This window comes from Octodon degus, unplaced genomic scaffold, assembly GCF_000260255.1.
Source record: "Octodon degus isolate 3935 unplaced genomic scaffold, OctDeg1.0 scaffold00040, whole genome shotgun sequence".
In the NCBI taxonomy this organism is placed as follows: Eukaryota; Metazoa; Chordata; class Mammalia; order Rodentia; family Octodontidae; genus Octodon; species Octodon degus.
The window spans coordinates 2,719,697-2,739,242 of record NW_004524616.1 but is presented as its reverse complement, the minus strand read 5'-3'; the positions used below and the strand labels follow the sequence as shown (position 1 = coordinate 2,739,242).

General features: G+C 44.1%; 1 protein-coding gene across 3 annotated transcripts in view; it reads left to right on the top strand.

The window, feature by feature from the left end:
• The window catches only part of Dpysl3 (dihydropyrimidinase like 3), a 124,713-nt gene that overhangs the window by 57,341 nt on the left and 47,826 nt on the right, over positions 1-19,546 (top strand). Inside the window, exon 1 of one of the 3 annotated variants that reach the window (XM_004631260.2) lies at positions 5,429-5,674. The exons of the other annotated variants lie outside the window; for them this stretch is intronic. Coding sequence (XP_004631317.1) covers positions 5,636-5,674 — 39 coding nt within the window. The 5' untranslated portion in view covers positions 5,429-5,635. Of the gene's footprint in view, positions 1-5,428; positions 5,675-19,546 lie in introns of those variants that run through there. 3 annotated transcript variants of the gene reach the window in all.

The following is a 19,546-nucleotide window of genomic DNA, read 5'->3' as shown; positions in this document are numbered from 1 at the left end:
GGTCTGTAATCTCAGTGCCTGGGAGGCTGCAAACAGGAAGATCACTATGAGTCCTAGCTGTGTAGTGAGACCCTGTACCAAATACATTTTTTTTAAAAAAAATTAAATAATCAGGCTCTGCCAAAATGGAGACAATCGTTCCTTATTTCAAGACAGTCACTCTGTTGGTCCTCCACATAAACTGACAAAAATTAATTGGAGAGATGATACAGTAATTATGTGCAAGGAAGCAATCACATAGTATAATTACCCACTAGCCCAAGATGATTCAGAAATGTGTATACCCCTTATTCTCTAAAGGAGAGGGACACTAAGGAATGTAGGCAATAATTAAAGAAATATTAAATGACTTTTAGGGGATCCCAATGGGCTTAAGAGAACCTGTAAGGGCCAGGACAAAGTCTGTTTAAACTACAAACGGACAATGGATTGTTAATGATTTTCTGTGGGACTGAAGTAAATGACAGTGGCATGGTGAGTGCATCCATGTGTGTCAACTGACCTCAGTGCTGCTTCCTATGATGTGAGTTATATCTTTGCTGAATGAACTTTTAGTAAGATCTAAGGCAGCTGTGTTTGTCTTGGCAGAGGTGGTCAGGCGGGTAAAGGAACTTTGTAGAAAGCGTCTCCCTACACTCTGAGAGGAGAAACAACCAAAAGTCAAAATGATCTGTATTCGGACATAGCTTCCAGAACCTCTTGAGGTTTCAAAGCACCTCTCTTTGGGACATTAGTATTTTGAGCCTCAAAAACACTGTCAACAAAGTTGCTCAAGCAAAAATATTTGATCTTTGATTGCTGCCTTTTTGTTCTCACAGAGGAGTCAAATCCATCAAGTGCTGATGGCTTTTCCTGAAAGTACATGTAATACCTAACTGTTTTGCACAGTTTCCATTGTTCTGTTTGATCCAAGACACCATCATCTCACCCAGTCTTCAGTGACCACTGCATGTAAAATTCCACCCATTCCCCATACATTACCTCAACTTTCACTGCCTCTCCCTTGTTTTTTTTTTTTAATTTTATTTGAGTGTGTGTGTGTGTGTGTGTGTGTGTGTGTGTGTGGCCAGCTCAGCCCACCAGGGGGCGGGGCTGGCTGGCATGTGGTGCTGGGGATTGAACCGTGGTCCCTGTGTTTTGCCAAGCTTGTTCTAAGTAGGTGCTTTAGACCACTGAACCATCTCACCAGCCCTCTCCCTTGTTTTATCTCCAGTGCATTTGCTTCCATGCAAAATACTTTATCTTAATCTCATTCTTGACTCATCTTTTGCCCTACAATGTAGTCTTCACAACAACAAGGATCTTGTCTGATTTCCCCCCCCAATATCTGTATCCCCAGTGCTTCGGTCCTTAATAAATATTACTTGAATTACTTGATTTGTCATCACAGAATACACTGGATGAGAAGATTTTCATTTTAGAGATGAGAAAACCAAAGCTCAGGCAGTTGGTGGTCTTCCGAAGGTGACAGAAATGGGAGATGAGTGGATTCGATTATGGACAGAGGTTGCTTTTGCTCCCAATTCTAGATCCCTAAATATACATCATTTTGGGTTCATATTTGTGTGCCTTTTCCTAACACTCTATTTCAATTTTAGAAATTTTTTAAATGAACACCACGTTTTTATTTTCTCCTTAAGATTTGACCAAGTTTCTTTCCAAGATGCAGCCATCTGATTAGTGCTCCATACTGAATCTGTTCTAGGGGGCCATTTTTTGGAATATATGTTGCCTTAAAATGTTTGAATTTGGTGTATTCACAAAGTGGATTCACTTGCTCTGGAGTCTCGAAGCAGGAAATCTTAAGAAACCACTCGAAGAAAAAGACATTTTTTAAAATCTAGATTCTGAATGTATGCCCTATAATCAGTTACAGGACAACTCTTATTTCACCTATTTACACTTTCCTCAGGTATATTTTAAAAAACTTCTTATATTTACACTTCTAACAGCTATCGAGCAATGTTTAAGGAGGGACCTATCTCATACACTCAGTGAATAAGACAATGTCCTGTCCTCTGTCCTGAAGGAACCTAATCTAGTAATAGAGAGAAAATAATAATGCCTAACAGTAAACTAACTTATCATGTAACACAAATCATTATGAAGATAAAGAAAGCAGGGAAGGGAGCCATCGAATGAAAAATGGTACTCTTGAATAATGATATAAAAATGTGTGGGATTTGGGACTTTATTATGATTTCTATTATTCATCCTTTAACTCTGGTATCTAGAAAAGTGCCATGGATTTTTAATCTTTTTTTAAAATTTCCTTTTATTTACTTGGTACAGGGTCTCACTATGCAGCTCGGACTCAGTGATCCTCTTATCTCAGCACCCTCAGCACTGGGATTACAGGCATGCACTACCATGCCTGGTTTTGGTGGCCGCATGCCTGGGGTTCCAGGGCCAGTGCAGCATGCAGTACCAGGGATTGAACCCAGGTCCTTGCATTTGCTAGGCAGGCACTTAGACTGCTAAGCTATCTCCCCAGCCGATGTCATGGACTGACAATGAGCACAGAATAGAGATAGAGATTAAGTAAATTCTATTATAGGAGTGAATGAAGAGTCCATTTAAGAGGTCACTGTGCTGGTCAGATGGTGGATGGCTGTGGCTGGACACGAGCAGCTTTATAGATGGAGGAAGCCAGTAGGACTACCTTAAAGCTCAGATATGGAATGCATGAGTGTGGCTCAGAGATCCATGCAGGGGCCAAACCTGCCACGGGGGCAATCAGCAGAGGGCAGCCACTGGAAGTCCTGGGAGTGTGTAGTAAGTTTGGTGGCCAGAAGTTTCTTTAGAACCTAAGGTCACTCTGTTCCTTTGTGTTTCTCTCTCCCTTTCTCATGGTTTCCCGAGATCCCTGAAGCTAAGTACTGCTACGTATCCAACGACAATCATTCAGGGTCATTCAGCTGTGGAAAAGATCCACACTGGCTCCAGTCCTCCCTCACTTGGGCGGACTCAGGCATCCTGTCTTGCTACTGCCTTTCTAATTCCCACATTTCTTTTCCTGGGATAGGAGAGGAACAGCCAAAGGCAACTTTTTCCTCCAAATTCATTCTCTAGACTTACTTTGAGTTAGGAAAGTGAGAGATAATTGAAGGGGATGAAACAGGGGAAAACTATGTTTATGTGGCTCCTGTGATAGTACCAGCTTGAACCGATTAGCTGGTTATTACACATTCCTGTCCCTGGCTTGTCACAGCAGTCTGATCTGAGGACCACATAACCATTCCTTTTCAGCACAGCCTCTTGTGTGCAAACTGAGCCTCAAAAGGCTTAATCAAGTCTTATAATTTGAAACAACACACACACACTCATCAAGTGACCAAAAATATGCCATAATCTCTTTAGTGAAGGGTGTTTGGGGGTATAATGACAATAACGGAGGTCACAACACAAATCCAAGAAAGGCAAAGAAACACATGAAATGTTAAAATCTGCAGTGGTAAATCTTAAAATGATAAATGTCCACTACATATTTGTGCTTTTTTTTAAGCAGAATATGCAAGATCCCTTTCAGCAAGTTTTGAGCAAGAAAGTCCCTGGGAGACACAGAGGGAACTTTGCAGGGTTTCATAGCATGTGGTTTATTGTCTCTTTGCTCTACTCTAAATATAATCCTGCTTATTTGCATGTCAATCCCAGGATGCTTTGTAAATTCACAACTCCTGGCTAGTGGTCTCAGTGTGTATCCTTTAAGGACAAAGCAAAATGTTTAGGGCCATGCTTTTGGCTCAGTCTTTTTTCTTCTTTCTTTCCCCTGTGTGTTGCAAAAGGGTACAAGGAGGGGACCTTTGGTTGGCAGAGTGTCACAGAAAGAAAGTGGAGACTGCCATGGCGTTTTTTTCTTTGAAAGCTGCACTCAGTTCATTTACCCATGAATAACCGAAGCTTGGATTAACTCAGAGTGTTTAAGGGGGGGGTAGCATGCCCTTTGATTATGTGAGCCAGCCGGCTCATTTCAGATTTGTGTAGAGCCCAAGCTGTCGTTCTCCTTACCCCCTTTCTTAGATGCCTTATATAGCGTCTCTATTGTAAGGAAGCCTTCAACTTAATGACAAGATGTGGAAAAGTGTGGTTAGAGGCCTGCCTTGCAGCAATGTGAATTCAAGATTTCTAACACAGACTTAGTCATGCTTAGTGACATCTATGAAATTTCTATTTTGTAGGACACTAAAATGGATAGTTGAAGAGTAGGGTAATAGTAGACTTGTCTTAAGAAGATTTAAAAATTTTTGCATTGCAAACCAATTTTCTTGTCATTTAAATTGCATGTTGGAAATTGTGTTTCAGGAGCGCAGAGAAACCTCCCCCACTGCAGCCATCCCCAGGCCCCACCCCCAGTGGCCTCTTCCAAATACGGCTCCCTTAGCCTGTTCAGTCGTTTTAGCAGGCAGCTAAGGACAATGTATTCCAGTGCTGAAAGGCCGAAAGTCAGGATTTTTTAGCAGTGTACAAGGTTCTCTGTGGAGAGGCGGAGCCGTCGTACCACTCACAAAATCCACCCTGCACACAGCAGGGCTTCTGCCTTTCAGCTACAGGTGTTTACTACTTTCTACCCTCCAAGCAACACTAATGCTCTTTCTTCAGTTTAAAAAGGCAGAGGGCCGGGGAGATGGCTCAGTGGAATAAGCGCTTCCCTGGCAAGCTCAAGGGCCTGAGTTCAATCCCCAGTTCCACAATAAATAAGTAAAAAAGGCAGTAGAGGGCATTTGAAAAACATACTTTGAGAATATTTTTAAAATACAGAGCATAGTTGATAAGCTGTGCCCCGTGCAGTAGTCTCTAAATGAACGATGTTTCACATTCTCTAACGCGTTTTCACTGTCCGGGAACAAGCAAGCCCACGCGGCTGCAGCCTGACCCGGTCTGCTTTGCGCCCAGCGGCCAGCAGAGGCGGCGCCCGCCCCTCGGCTCTAACAAAGGCGGCGGCCGCCGCTTCCAGCCTGCGCGGGGGGAGGAGAGCGCGTTCCCGGAGGGAAGCCCGGTGCGGTCACCTTCCCGAAACGAGGATGGGGAGGGTGCCAACCCGTGTAGGGGCTGTTGGAAGGCGTGGGTGCTCAGAGGGACCAGGTCCGGGACGCCGGACGGCGACGCGGGAGCCGGTACTTCTGCACCCCGGAGGGTAGCTTCCCCTCCCCAAAAGTCCCGCGCGCCCCCTGGTGGCCGCGGAGCAGGCTAGCTGCACCGCCAGTCGGGGAAACAGAAAAAGGAAGAAAAAGGAAAAGTGGATGAAGCAGATGCCAAGAGGAAAGTCAATAGGGATAAGAGGCTGGAGGGAGGAGTCGCAGATCAGCCGTTCTTGTCTTGCGGGGTCCCAGCTGGCACCACAAAAGAAAAAACAACCGCGGGTGTGAACGCGCTCGGAGGGCGTGAGTGTGTGTGTGTGTGTGTGTGTGTGTGTGTCTGCGCGCGCGCGCGGCGGGGCTGGGCGAGGGACGGAGATTTACTATTGTCTCTGGCAGCCGCGGCGGAGCCGGGCTGGGGGCGGAGGCGAGGGGCGGAGGCGGCCGCGGCGGGTGCACCATTCGCTCCACCTGATCTCGGGGCGCTGCGCGCGGAGCGGGGCGCGGCGAGCACCAGCTGAAGGAGGCGGGAGGCCGGCGCTGCAGCCACCGTCGCCACCATGTCCTACCAAGGCAAGAAGAACATCCCGCGGATCACGGTGAGTCTGGCGCGGACGCCGCCTCCCCCTCGACCCCGGGTGACCGGGCGCCTTCCCGACCGGGTCCCCGGGGAGGGCCGGGCACCCGCAGTCCGGGAGGTGGGGCGCGGCGGTCAGTCCAGCCGGCGCGGCGGGCGCCACACAGCCCAAGCGACCCTGGGGCTTGGGGAAACCCAAACAAAGGGGAAACCCAAACAGTGGCGCGGAGAACTTTGGATGGGTTATCCTCCCTTTCCGGTGCGGGGAGCTCCCCGGGATTTCAGCGCCCGGGCCCTACTTGCAACCCTGCTCCGCCCGGGGGCGAGGTCTGCGCCGCCCCGGGTGCAGGCGTGCGGCCTTTGGAAGGAGAACCTTTGTGGCCCTGAGGTGCGCAGAGGTGACACCTCTTCCCGGGGCACTTGGCAGCCCGACCGCGCCCCTCTGACTCCCGCACGGCGAGGCTGTGTGAACTGCCAGTCCTCGCCACCGTGCCCCCTTCTGGTCTACGTTTAGCCCGGTCGCTTAGTGTTTTGGTGTGTCATAATCCGGGCTGGTCGGCTAACGTGGCTGAGGGGAAAAGACCAACTTCTTTTTCTTCCTTCGATGGGTTTGACTTTTTTTTTTTTTTAAATGTCATTTTATTCCCTCATTCCAAGAAACGCCAAGTTTTTACAGCAGATTTTTTAGTTTGCGATCACGGGCGCACACCCTGTGCGTGCCATGTCCTATTGCCATTGTGTTTAAGACCCAGCCAAGGCCAGCTGGTGTCAGAGACGCTGGGCATGCACCCGGGCCTCCTGTTGGGGGGCCGCCACCCTCGGGTACAGACTCCCATCCTCACTACCCTCGTCTAAGCTCTCTCCTGAGCAGAATACCGACGCCCTGCCTGGAGACTGCTCTGTGTGTGCTGAAAAGATGCCCCTAGTTGTCCAGACCTATGACAGGCAGAGGTGGGCATTAAATCCCAAAACAAAAGCCGCTGACACGTCTTAGTGTAGCAAGAATCGAGTATGCTGGTCTTTGTCTGTAGTGAGTAGGATGGTGGAGTGTGTGTGTGTGTGTGTGTGTGTGTGTGTGTGTAGTGCAGGAATGGGTGGCTACTCCATCTTTGCAAGATGAACAAAGGAAGTGATCAGCTGGCCCCTGGTAGGTTCTGTGGCTGCCCCAGGCCAGAGCTTTACCTGCCACCCCGGTTGATTTGCTGGGATCTGCCAGGTTTTGCTGTGGGCCTGCATCCATATGCGCTCGTTCATTGTGCTTGGATACCCTGTGCATTTGGGCTTGTGAGGCACAGCCTTGCTCTGCACCACCAGGGAGTTGCCTCTTTTGCACCTAGTGCGCTTTATTGTCAGGTGGTCTATTTCTATTGCAGCACCTTGCCTGCCCAAGGCTTTCCATGTACCTGAGCTTCACTTCACAGAGCTGTCCAGCTGGTCCCAGTTCAAAAACAAACACACAAAAAACACTGGGGTGGGGAGCTTAAGCTGGTTAAGGATCCTTTTGCCTGGTAGAGTTTTAGGTTGAAACAAGTCCTCTTGTGTAAGTACCTGGTATCACCCATCTTCCACTGTTATATATTCTATGGCTTTTACAATGCAAAGTGCCTTTTACTTGCTGTCTTTGCAAATAACTGTATAAGATATCATTGAAAAAACAGCTGATTGGGACCAGAGCTTAATTTTTATACTTATTTTCCTAGCTCAGGAGGTAGAACCACAGCTCTCATGCATTACATGTAGGAAGCATGCTGTATGTATGTGCCATTTATTTACATCTAGTATGCATGTACCGGTTCTTCTTTTGGTGATAGAGACAGAACTGTTTGGCTTCTTCCTTCTAATCTGAAGACTGCAACGATACTACTTATGGACACAGCTGTGACATTAATGGCCACACCCATTCTTTTAGGTACCATTCAATCCACCTTTAAAGAAAGATAAAAAACATTTAGCCTTATCGCTTGCCTTAAAAACCCAAGGGAACAAGGCTGTGCCCTGGTCCCAGGACTGGGTTTGCAACTGGTTTCGTTTCCTTTTGTTTCTGCTTGGAGGCTCTTCCCTGGGGTCTGTCCTTCATTCAGAGCTGCTCCCTTCGTTTCTGTGTGTGGGGCGTGGTGCTGCATAGCAGCCTTTGCCTGTGACAGGCTGCATCTCCAGTAGCAGCAACAGGAGTAGACAGTGGTTGTGAATTTCCTCAAAGCAAGGTGCCTCGTGTTCATTGTTAAGACAGGGAGCTCGCTGGAGGAGAGTGGCAAGAGGGCTTGATCTGTGGGGATAAAGCATCCGGTTGTAGGTGTTCTTATGCATTGCATCTTCATTTCTGTGAACGAGGATTCGATTTTAGAAAAAATCTTTTTGTGTGATTGCATATCTATAGAAGATGGTTCCTTACATACTTCAAAGGTTGAGATATAGCTAAAAACAAAAATATGGGCACAGATCTACATGTACAGAAAATATAAGAGATCTAAATAAAATTGGTATGTCCTGCTATTGATATCAGAACATTTTAACAGTAGTACTATTGTGAAGTTTGAATCGAATTAAATTCCCTCTGCCTCTCTTCCATTCTGTAAAGGCTGCCCCACCCAGTAGCAGCAGTGTCACTATAACTGGAGAACTGAGGACAGCAGTCTTTCCTGGTCCTGTCCCTTTTGCCTCTCTAGACACCACCATCTACTACCCATTGGGGATAGAAAAGGGGTTTTGTGCCATGTTTGTTAGTTTTCTCCATCAACCTGTTTTTACTGCCCTCCAGGGAGCAAAGCCTTTCTATTATCCCGTGTTTGTTGGTTTTCTTGGAGAGTAAGAGGGAGCATCTCTCTTGCTGGAGGAATTGGCTCGGCCTGTCCCTGTGAGCAGCCCAGGCTGCATGTCTCCACTGTTCCTTCCCAGGACACCTGTTAAGATCCTCTGTTCTACCTATACGCTAACCCTTGCTTTTAAATATTGGACCCACCCAGATGCTGGACTCACCAATTGGGTGGGTCCACAGACCAGGCAAAGGACCCTACATCACCTCTGTCATATACAGCTCCTGGTGCCTAGGTTCCAGGGATTGTCAGTTACACAGATGAATGAATTAAAAATTGTTCCTAATCAAAATAGTTCATATCTGCTGAATGTTTGTTTGTTTACTTATTTATTTTGATACCAGGGATTGAACTCATTACTTTGTGATTGCTAGGCAAGCGCTTATTCTACTGAACTATCTCCCTGGCCCTCTACTGAATATTTATTTTGTGTCAGCTATTATATCCTGTGCCTTATATACATTGTCCAATTTGACTCTTCAATTAGTATGGTCTGAGAGGTACCGTAAGTATCCTATTTTATAGATTTAAAGAGTTTAGAAAATCTCCCTTACCTTTTATATTAAGTAAGAACATTTGGAATGGTAGCCAGCATACCACTTCTGCAGAGAGAAAGATTTGAAGCTGAGCAGAGGAATGGGCAGGGAACTGACACTTAGGTTCCAGTGCTTTAGATGTATTTTTTCCTTAGACTTTGCAGAAAATCATTTATGAGTTTATGAAATTGACACATATAGTATCATATAAATACATATATATATATAATATGTAGAGATGCAGTTAAAACATAAAAATATGGACATAGATCTATATTTATAGAAATGAGGAATGATGTGTTTAAGTAGATGAAACCCATTATATAAAGTCACACAGCAAGAATGTTAAGGCTGAGTTAGAAATGAAATACAGGTCTTGTCACACATCAAAGCTGAGGCTATCCTGAGACAACTGCTGCTTCCCAGGGGCATATGCCACTGAGATTTTTAGAAAGGTAGGGATAAAGAGCTCCTGGATTCCCTCTAGCAGACAGAGGACAGAGAAGACCTGGCTTTCTACTAATTGGATTTCCGTAAACTATTATCTGCTGCAATTGGGGCTGTATGTGATACTTGGGAATGGCTGGAAGATGCATCCTTAGTTAGTATACCACTACCTGGAAAGTGTGCAGTTGAGGGCGTAGCTTGAGCTCTGTCGTCTCCCTCAAAAAGGCATGACTGTGAGTGCTGTGGGGCGTCATGAACTCCCAAGTCCCTGCAGCCATTGAACCAGGGCCTAGCACTAGACTAGATCGCAAGGAAGGAAGCAGTGCCACCCCATCCCTGCAATCACATATTCACCTTGCTTCAGTACGTGCCACTTAGGAATGGGAAGGCAGAGCTGGGAGCTCAGCTTAGTGGGAGAGAGAGCACTTGCTTAGCACAAGGTTCTGGGTCCAATCCTGAGCATCACAAAAAAGGGAGGAATGAAAAATTAGAGTTCGTCAAGGAAAAGGAGGGTTGGAGTTTGGGAAGCCAAAAGAAGAGGTCATTCCATACCAGCCCTGTCCACGTAAGGCACCTCGCAAAGGAAATGCCAGAATAAAAGATAGGAGAATACTAAGACACTTTCGAATGGAAAGCATCTTAGATATCTTATCATGGAAATCACAGCCCAGACCCTGCCTGTGGTGTTCCTTTGGTACCTAATATTTTCACGAGGTATGCAATGATTCCCAACCTGGTTATTCCTCCTCAAATACTAGCAAAATGCCTCAAGTATATAAAGGTCTCTGAATATCAGTCTCTGTAACTGAGCCAGCTGGATACCTTGGGTAATTCTAGGTAGAATTCCTGAGAGCTTGGAGTCTGTGTACAAACTATCATCGTGTAAATAAAAATTCCTCCTTTTTATTTCACCGGATGTTGTTGAGGTCAGATGAGGCGGTGAACATGGAAGTGGTCTGTGAACACTGGGTGTATTTTAGGAGAGTGAATACTGATTTATTTATAAAATCAAACTACTTTGGAATGTGGAAACTAACAAAGGATGATTTGGCAAAGGTCTACTTTCCAAAGAGACTATGTGGGAAACGTTTTCTGAGTACAAATTTTCAAAAACAGAAATGAGCATGGTGCTCTAGAAAATCCCCATTATTTTTCTTGCTTTAATTATGTTACATTGCTCCACGGGAGTCTGCTTGTCATTCATTTCTGACAACCCAACAGAGCCATTAGACTATTTTTGGACTTTGATCCAGAAATTCTCCCTCAACCTAAATGCAGAACATATTCCTAATTTACTTGAAATGTATGTTTTTAAATCCCAATCTGCTTCTAACCTACAGTAACACAGCTTATACATATATTTTCCTAGTAAGTTCTTTACAACTCAATTTTCAGTTGCTTTAGCCTATTCTTTTTCTGGAGTTAGAAAAAAAATTTGATAAAGAACAACAACAAAAACCCTTATAAATTCTAAATGGTGCTTTGTTCTTTACTTATTGGAATATATTAGAAAACCATTTGTATCAGTTTATTGCATTTGAAAAATTGCAAAATATTTATGACCTAGAATGCACTTGTGCTTCTGAGTGTTTACATCAATGCTTGTGACTAAAAGAAAGTTGTAAACTTGAATTGTCCTTAGATTCTAGGTAATGTTAGGTGAACCAAACTGCCCCTGGTCACTCCCTTCTCAAATCCATGGTCACTCCCTTCTCAAATCCATGTACAGTTTTCCCTTTTCTTCTTCTTTCCTTGGGCCCATTGGAACAAAATGAAGAAGACCTCAGAACACCTAGAAAAGAAGGTTTGGCTTGTGAGATCCCTCATTTATCAAATCAAATTCAATATACGTCAGTTTCAGTGTACACCATAGAATCCCCTCCCCCACTCCCACCCCCACCAAACCAATCCAGTTGGTGGAATAAGAGAAGGCCCGTGAACAGTTTTCTCCTTGTTTCAGTCCATACATAGAGCCCAGCATAAAGCCACTCTTGAGGAACACTTCTGCTAATGAGATCAGAAAGAACTCAGTAGTTAGAGAGATGGGGCTAGCACAGTGGAGCTGTTGCTAGTAGCTACCATGTAGTGAGTAGCTAGGTACAGGTTGCAGGGATTCTTTCATTCAACTTGAAACTTTTATAGGTACAATGGTGAACCACCATTTCATATTCTAGAGAGAGGCTCAGAGGCATTCAGTGACTTTATTAAAGTCACATAACTAAAAAAGCAAGTTCCTGAGAGACCCCTTCCCCCAGAGTTTCGTAGGCAAGAAAGCAATGGTTCCCTGTGCACAGGGCACCGCCTCCTCCCTCCAGCACTGCAGCTACCTGTGCCTGGTAGCCTGCACTTGTGGGTCAGTGCTCACAGAGTGGAAGGGCTGGGAATGCTCCGGCCAAACCTATCACATCACTGCTGGGATGACAGCTGTGTGCATGTCCTTCAGCAGTTGTCCATGCATTGCTTCTGCCAGCTGGCCGAGCTAGCTTCTGGCTTTTGCCCAGGGACACGTATAAGTGCAGCGTGGAAAAGCAAGTGCTGTTTTTCTGCCTTGCTTCGGCATGGGTCGGGGTCCAAGGCCCCTTCTCACTCTCTGTCCCTGTCCTTTTTCCAGACACAGAAGAAGCCAGGCTCCCCGTACCCCTTAGCCAAGCACAGGCACACCCAGGGCTGTAAGCCAGGTGGGGAGCTCTGTGATAGAATGGCCCAGGAATCTACAGGCCACATCTGGAATTCAAGTACACATTTCTCGTGGCCTAATCTCTTTTTCCTATATAAACATTAGCCAGTGAGATACATAGGATGAATGGGATTTTCTTTTTTATATTTATTTATGTATTTATTTATATATTTATTTATTTATTATGTATTTAGTGCAGGGTCTATGGGGTCTCACAACACAGGTTGAACTTGTAGTGATCCTCTTGTTTTCAGCCTCCCAAGCGCTGTTATAGGTGCGCACCATCACCCCCAGTCTCAGTTGATGTCTCAGTGCACCCTGGGGGTAAGGCCCACAAGGCAGGCCTGGGGATCAAGCCCCCAGCCCCTGCATCTGCCTAAGCAGGTGCTTTAATCTGCTGAGCTCTTTGGCCTGCCTGGATTTTCTTCTTTAAAAAGACACGTTCATAGGATGAGCCGAGCAAAGGAACGCTCTTGTCTTCAACCAGAGTGCAAGAGAACGTGGGAGGGAGAATTGGCAGCTGCAGCAGGCCTGCCCTGGCCCCCGATTGCCTTGTGACTTGGTGTCCCGCTCCAGTTCTGCAGTGATCCGGTGAGAGCACTGAACTTGCTGCTCCCGAGGCCCCTGCCGCTCCACTTGACTTTGTGAGCCAGCTTTCCTTGTCTTCTTCCCAGTTCACAGAGAAGAGTTCTAAGCCCTTCCTATGAGGGAAGAATGAAGAACTGAAGGTGGCTGAGAGCAGCAGCTGCTGGTTTCTGCTCAGCAGGGCCAGCCAACGTCTGGACAGAAGGGGCGCTGGTGGGCTTTCATCCTGAAGGTGGGGGTGGACTTAGCTAATAGTGTAGGAGAGAAATGGAATAATGGTGACTGCTAGGTCCTTTGCTGAGCAGAACTTGAGCATTAATTACAAGGAGTATTATCAAAGTGATGCCATCAAAGTGGTCTGTTTTGGAGAAGGCAACCATTGATAAAGGCAAAAAGGTGACAGTTGCCCCAGAACTCCTCTAGCAAAACAAGTAAACAGACAGAAAACACCCCCGAGCCTGTGTATGCTCCCTAAGCTTTTTATGCTGCTCTTGCCACTATTTTAAATACAGTAGCAGCCTTCCAATGGAGATAACCCACCCCAAAGGCTGGCTGCTGCACTGGCTACTGTGTGCAGGTACCCTTGAGTCTTGAGGACATGGCTTTGGCGGGTACTTATTAGGACCTCTGTAAACATTTGCTGAATGAATGGATGTATTCAACATGTACTTGGCAGGAACAATTTCAAGGACAGAGATGATCCTAAAATGCACACAGTTGTTCTTGAACATTATGTTGATTCATTGACAACTTTCTGGACTACACCTTTTAAGACATAAAACTAGACCTGGCTCTAAGAAACTGGCATAAGATCATTAAGCCAAAGGAAACATGACAGCACGTGAGAGGAGAAGGACATTATTGTCATCCCGGGCCTGCCCTGGGCAAATGTGCCAGGGCCTCTCCATCACTTGGATTCTTTTTCCTGTGGCCTCCCTTCCTCTTCCAAAGTTTGTATCTGGGCTCACTCTGAGCTTGTTTCAGGGGCCCACTTATCTATTTATTATTTGCAGGTTAACACATCATTTGCCTTGCTATAAATGATTTAAAAGAGTTAAAAGAATTAATGCAGACTTTAGGTCTGTTTCCAAATGGAAGGAAGTGTTGCCATGATTGTTTGAACCAGGATGCAACATAAGTCTTACTTGAGGTCTTTTTCTATACAAAAGCCACGCAGTCATTAGAGCTAGTGGCAGTAAAGAGATCGTCTAGTCAGCACGCATGCAAAAAACACGGCCTTTTAGAAATACTAGTTCAGGAGCAGCTCATGGTTATGATTGCTTCCCATATTAGACTTGCTCACTGAAAGGACATATCTTGATATTTGTGTGTGTACAAGATTTTTAGTCCCTCACCCAGCTCTACTGTCATCTTTCCTCAATATTGTATTTGTTGTAGCTATGCCTGCGACTAACTTTTGTTCTAAATTTCCTTCTTTGTTTGAGGAGAGAGAGCAATTGAAGTCGTTGTTACCAAGGTCATCTGAGTACAGATCGTATGGTTTATGGACTCAGTAGAATAATAGTATTGTGTAAAACTGTTCAGTGGAACAGTAAAATTGTGGAATAGTATTCAGCAGATCCTTTTGAATGAATCAGCTATAATGTAAGGCAAAAAAAAAAAAATGGGAGAATTAAGTATATTCCTGGACCTATAATCTTTTATTAGAAAGCATTTGAAATACTATATTATCACAGTGTTATGGGTAATGCAATTGAATATAAGAACATTTTGCTCTTTCTATTGAATTAAAAATAGTTATCAATGCCAGCCCTGTGTTGAGCAACGTGAACATTGTCATATGAATAACTAATCTAGATACTACATAGAGAAAAGTAAGTTTGATAATTCCAAGAATTAATATTTATTCTCTCTTATATTATGTGTTTTTTATTTATTAAGTGCCATTTCACTTACTTATCAAACAATTCAGAGCCAGACTTCCATCTGAGGCCTTTGTTTTAGTGACTTTTGTTTTTGCTGAGACGAAATCCCCCGGCACCCAAAGTTAAAGGAGGAAAAGCTTATTGTAGCTCACAGTTTGAAGAGGTTTCAGTCTAGCCTCAGCTGGCTTCAAGTGAGGAGAAACAGCTCATGGAAGGCAGAAGGCAGCAAAGCAGCCAGCTACAACCTTCTTTCTGTCTATCTAAGTTATGTGCCATACCGGTAGGTAGCACTCACACCCAGCATGGACCTTCCTATTATCCACACCTAGAACTATGCCAAACTAATCCGTGGATTAATTTAGACCTAGCCACTTCTGAAAAGCCCCATCTGTGACATCAGGATTTGGGGGGATATCTAGATGCAATTCATTAACAGTTGCCCTATATTATTGATGAAGAAAGTTAGAGATTAATTCGCCTTCAGTCATACCAACCTTGAGCGGTGTGACCAAAAATTGAACCTAAGTTTATTTTACTGAGAGCCCAAATGCCTCACTGCACTATGTGTTTCTACCTTAGATTATGTCTTCCTTTTAACCTTCCCAAGCCACTGGAGTCATGAACTTGGAGCTCGCTTGAGTCTAGGGTCAGCCCTGTGTCCCAGGAAGCTTGAGTGGAGCAGGTGATGGGAGATGCAGAAAGGATCCAGGTGGTGCCACTCCTCCATGTGGGGTCAGGCTCCGCAGCACAGCGGAGAGCCAGATACTTAATATTTATTAGAAATCATGCCATGCCAACATTTGTGCTTGTGGATTTTAACCCTATTCTGTATATGTCATTGTACTTGATCTTTATAACATGCCTGAATTACAGTTCTTGTTAGTGCAACTTCACAAATGAGAAACCAAAGCTCCGAATGTTAATTTATCTAAAATTGTGTAGTAGGGTTGGGGAGATACCTCAGCAGCATGTGGATCTGCCTGGCAAGCCCACAACATGTGGGCTTGGTATCAAGCCTGGGTCTTTGTGCTTTCCAGGTAGAAGCTTAGACCACTGAGCGGTAAGAATTTTTTTTTTTTTTTAAATCTAGCCTGCCACACATAATTTGTTCTGTTTTACTTCCTCTTCCTTATTCCACGATATATTATTCATTCCATAATATGTTTCTATATTTTAAATATTATTCCATGACCTAATAACTAGTGATATGATCATCCATTTCTTGGAAGAATCCCATTCTTAAGTGAATCCCATTTTCTTAGAATAGTTTTGGCTGTTTACAGGATCTTTGTATTAACAATAAAAATGGAATGACTCTGTGTTTGCAGTTTCTTAGTAGAAGACCAATTAAAAGCTACTTCAAGATAGGAGTTTGAATAAGTTGCCCCTGATCAATCAGTTCATGAGTCTTGGATTATTGATTTGAATCCCAGTGTCTTCACTGGAGTGTCGCCAGACCAGTGACTACATCAGTTGTGTTACGGTCCACACCAAATGACTTTCTCCATTTTCTTCAGCTTGAGAATGAGCACATTTGTTTTCTCACGGCTACCCTTGTTTGCCTTCTGGTCTCGCTGAAGCTGTTGGCCTTTGCTGAGGTGCGGAGGATCCTGGGACCTGAAGCTGCAGAGCTGGAGAGGAGGAAGCAGCTCGTTCTTCCTTCTCTCTCTCCTTAGAGCCTTAAACTGTAAGCCTGGAAGCTGGTTTTAATTTTATATTCTCTGTGTTTATGTGTGTTTGTTTTAAAACCTTTTCCTCTCGTAATTCTTTCAAGAAGATCTTTACTTGAAATCTTGCCCCTTTTTTCTCTTAAGTCACTCTTCCTCCAATCTTGATGATGTTACTTTGTTTCTGGATGTTGATAAATTCAGAGTGCTTACTGATTTATCCACCTAAATAGGTTTAAATCATATTCTTATAGAGAGTAAGGACTTTCAGCAATTTAGAAAGTATTAAGGCAATTAAATATGATCCCCTGCTTTTAGCATTTCATCCTGGGTTTTCAGAAAGAAGACATTTTTTTTATTTCAATCTTTTCATGGTATGGACCACTGCAGACCCCTTTTTGGTATGAGAAAGCTTGGGGAAAACTTATCACTGCTTGGTTATGGGCAGGGAGTGAAGAAAATTATTGTTCTATCCTTTTTGCCCATATGTTTAGAACAATGTGGGTCAAAAAGGGAAAATAATGTGCCAAAGGTCATATAGTATGATAGTTGTTTTTTTGTTTTTTAAATACAGGGTGTAGGATTTATTTTCTCTTGCGATAATTAGTGCTTTTTCTTGCATACCTCTGAGAGGGACAGGTAAAGAAGTTCTGTGCATTAGATTGCTCCTCCGCATCCCGTTCCCCATAGACTCAAAGGGTCCTAACCTGTAATACTGTACCTCATAATGTGACTGCTGTGGAAGAGTAGGTCTTTAAAGAGGTAACTGAGCTAAATGAAATCACTGGGGTGACTGTAATCCAGTAAGGCTGGGGTCTTCCTGAAGGGGATGGGCGGGCGGGCACAGGACCACTCAAAGGAAGAGCATGTGGAGACTCAGGAGGGAGAGAGGCTCAGAGAGAGGCCAGATCTACCAGCCGCCTCCTGTCAGCCTTCACCTACAGGGCAGTGAGAAAAGAAATCACTGTTGTTTAACACAAGAGCCCGTGTTACCTTTTCATGGCCACCCTAGCAAAGTCATACAGAGGGAGAGTTTAGAACAAGGAATTTGAGATTTCAGAACTTTGTGCTTGGGCCTTCTTAATGAAATGAACGAGAACACGGGAGCCAGATACTTAATATTTATTAGAAATCATACCATGCCAACATTTGTGCTTGTGGATTTTAACTCTATTCTGTATATGTCATTGTACTTGATCTTTATAACATGCCTGAATTACAGTTCTTGTTAGTGCAACTTCACAAATGAGAAACCAAAGCTCCGAATGTTAATTTATCTAAAATTGTGTAGTAGGGTTGGGGAGACAGCTCAGCAGCATGTGCATCTGCCTGGCAAGCACAAGTTCCCGAGTTCAATCCCTGGTACTGCAAAATAAAATTATGTAGTTAATAACTGAGTTAGGTTGACATTCACCCTCTTGTCTGGCTTTAAAACTTACTTATTGCACTGTGCCACTTACCAGTAAGGAAATTAATCCCAGCTGTTGTTGAGGAAATCATTACTGATCAAATTGTTTAATATTAGGAGAAAGAAAAATATACTCCAGTTTCTCCATGACCTGCCATCCACTTGACTGATGAGACAGGCAATACTTGACTCTTGCTTTTAGTGTTAAAAATGAAGATCAAGGATATTTTTTAAAATATCAAGATATTTGGATTCTATTAGGGTCTCCCTGGAGACTCGCCCTTTCACATGTCTGAATGAACAGTTATGCATAATGAAGAGTTAGTGTCCATAATGATGGGCCCTGGCTTCTGGACACCTATCAAAAGATAATCACTTATCCACTCTGGGTCACATCTGTTAGTGTAGAAACCAAACTCATACATCCGTAATGTGAATGATGTTTTTAAGCTGTCTATGCAAGTTTTACAGTGATATATTTTGAAGTATTTTAAATAATAAAACGAGACAAGTAGATAATTGACCAAAAAGACAAAACATGCAAACCCCCTCCACAAGAAGCACATACTCGTGTACACACACACACACACACCCTAAACTAGCGTGAGCTACCAGCAAACCCAGTGATGATAATATGAGAAATACCTGGTGCTTTAATAGTGTAGGTAGATGGCTTTATTGAGCAACTTTTTTCCTGCCTTAAAGTCGTGTCATCTATAGTACCCAGATGGGTGTGTTGCATGTGCTTGCAGTCTAGTCCTAAGAGGGCAACAGATGAGTTAGGAAGTGAGTGGGCTTTGTTTTCATCAGACACTGGGGCTAAGTCCCAGCTCAGCATGTACAATTTTGTTGGCTTCTCCTCCACATTTGGGTCTTTAGTCCACATACTCATCACCATTTTTCATCATTGCCATGACGCTAGCTCAAGAGTCTGTCAGCTTCCTACTAGAGCTCCCTAACTGACCTCTGTGCTTCCCTACTCCTACCTTTATTCTCCATGAGCAAGCAAGGTGATCACATCAAAATGTAAATCATTCTACACTTGCCCCACTTGCCAAGCAACTTTTCTTGCACATCACATAAAATGCAGGACACTCTTGAAGTCCTGGGTATCCTGGGCCTGACATCCTCTCTGGGCTCTAGCCCTGCCTCGATTCTTCAGTGACCTGGTATTGGTCATCCTCTGGTTTTACTCTCAAACATACCTGTTTCCAGCCTTGATCACCTGTGCTTGCTGTTTCCTCCAAGTGAGAAAGTTTTTATCTAGGATTTAAATCATGCAGATCTCTGTTCACTGAGAACTTCTTCAACATGCCTTGTTTGAAAACAGTCAAAGCACTCCCAGACCTTCCCCAGGCTCTTTCCCTCCTTTATCCTGTTTCTAAATTTTCCTTATCACTTATGATTATACTACTTCCACAGCATTTTACTAGTTCTTTGCTTTTTCAATCACTACAATAGCAGAGAATTTATTTTGTCCATTACAATGCCCTCGTACTACAAACAGGGACATTTACAAATGTTAAATAAAGGAACATAGAAGTAGATGAATGAATATAAAGTCAACCTGATCTTTTGTTTTCACCTAATATAGTTTCCCAAGATTAAGTGGTTTGGAGTAGCTTGTGTTTAGGAAAGAGGGGTGACAAAAAGCTGGGAGACTGTCTGCCTATGCCAATAGGGACCGTGTCTGTTAGGGTCCCCTCTGACTCACCAAGGTCCTTCTAAGTCTACTCTTGAATGAGTAAATGATGAAGATGTGGGCGAGTAGGGGAAAGTGATAACAGGTGCAAAACTGCTGTGTCTGAGATGACTTACTGAGATAGTACTTCTTTTGAAATTTTTTAATACATGTCACAACATACATAGTGGTTT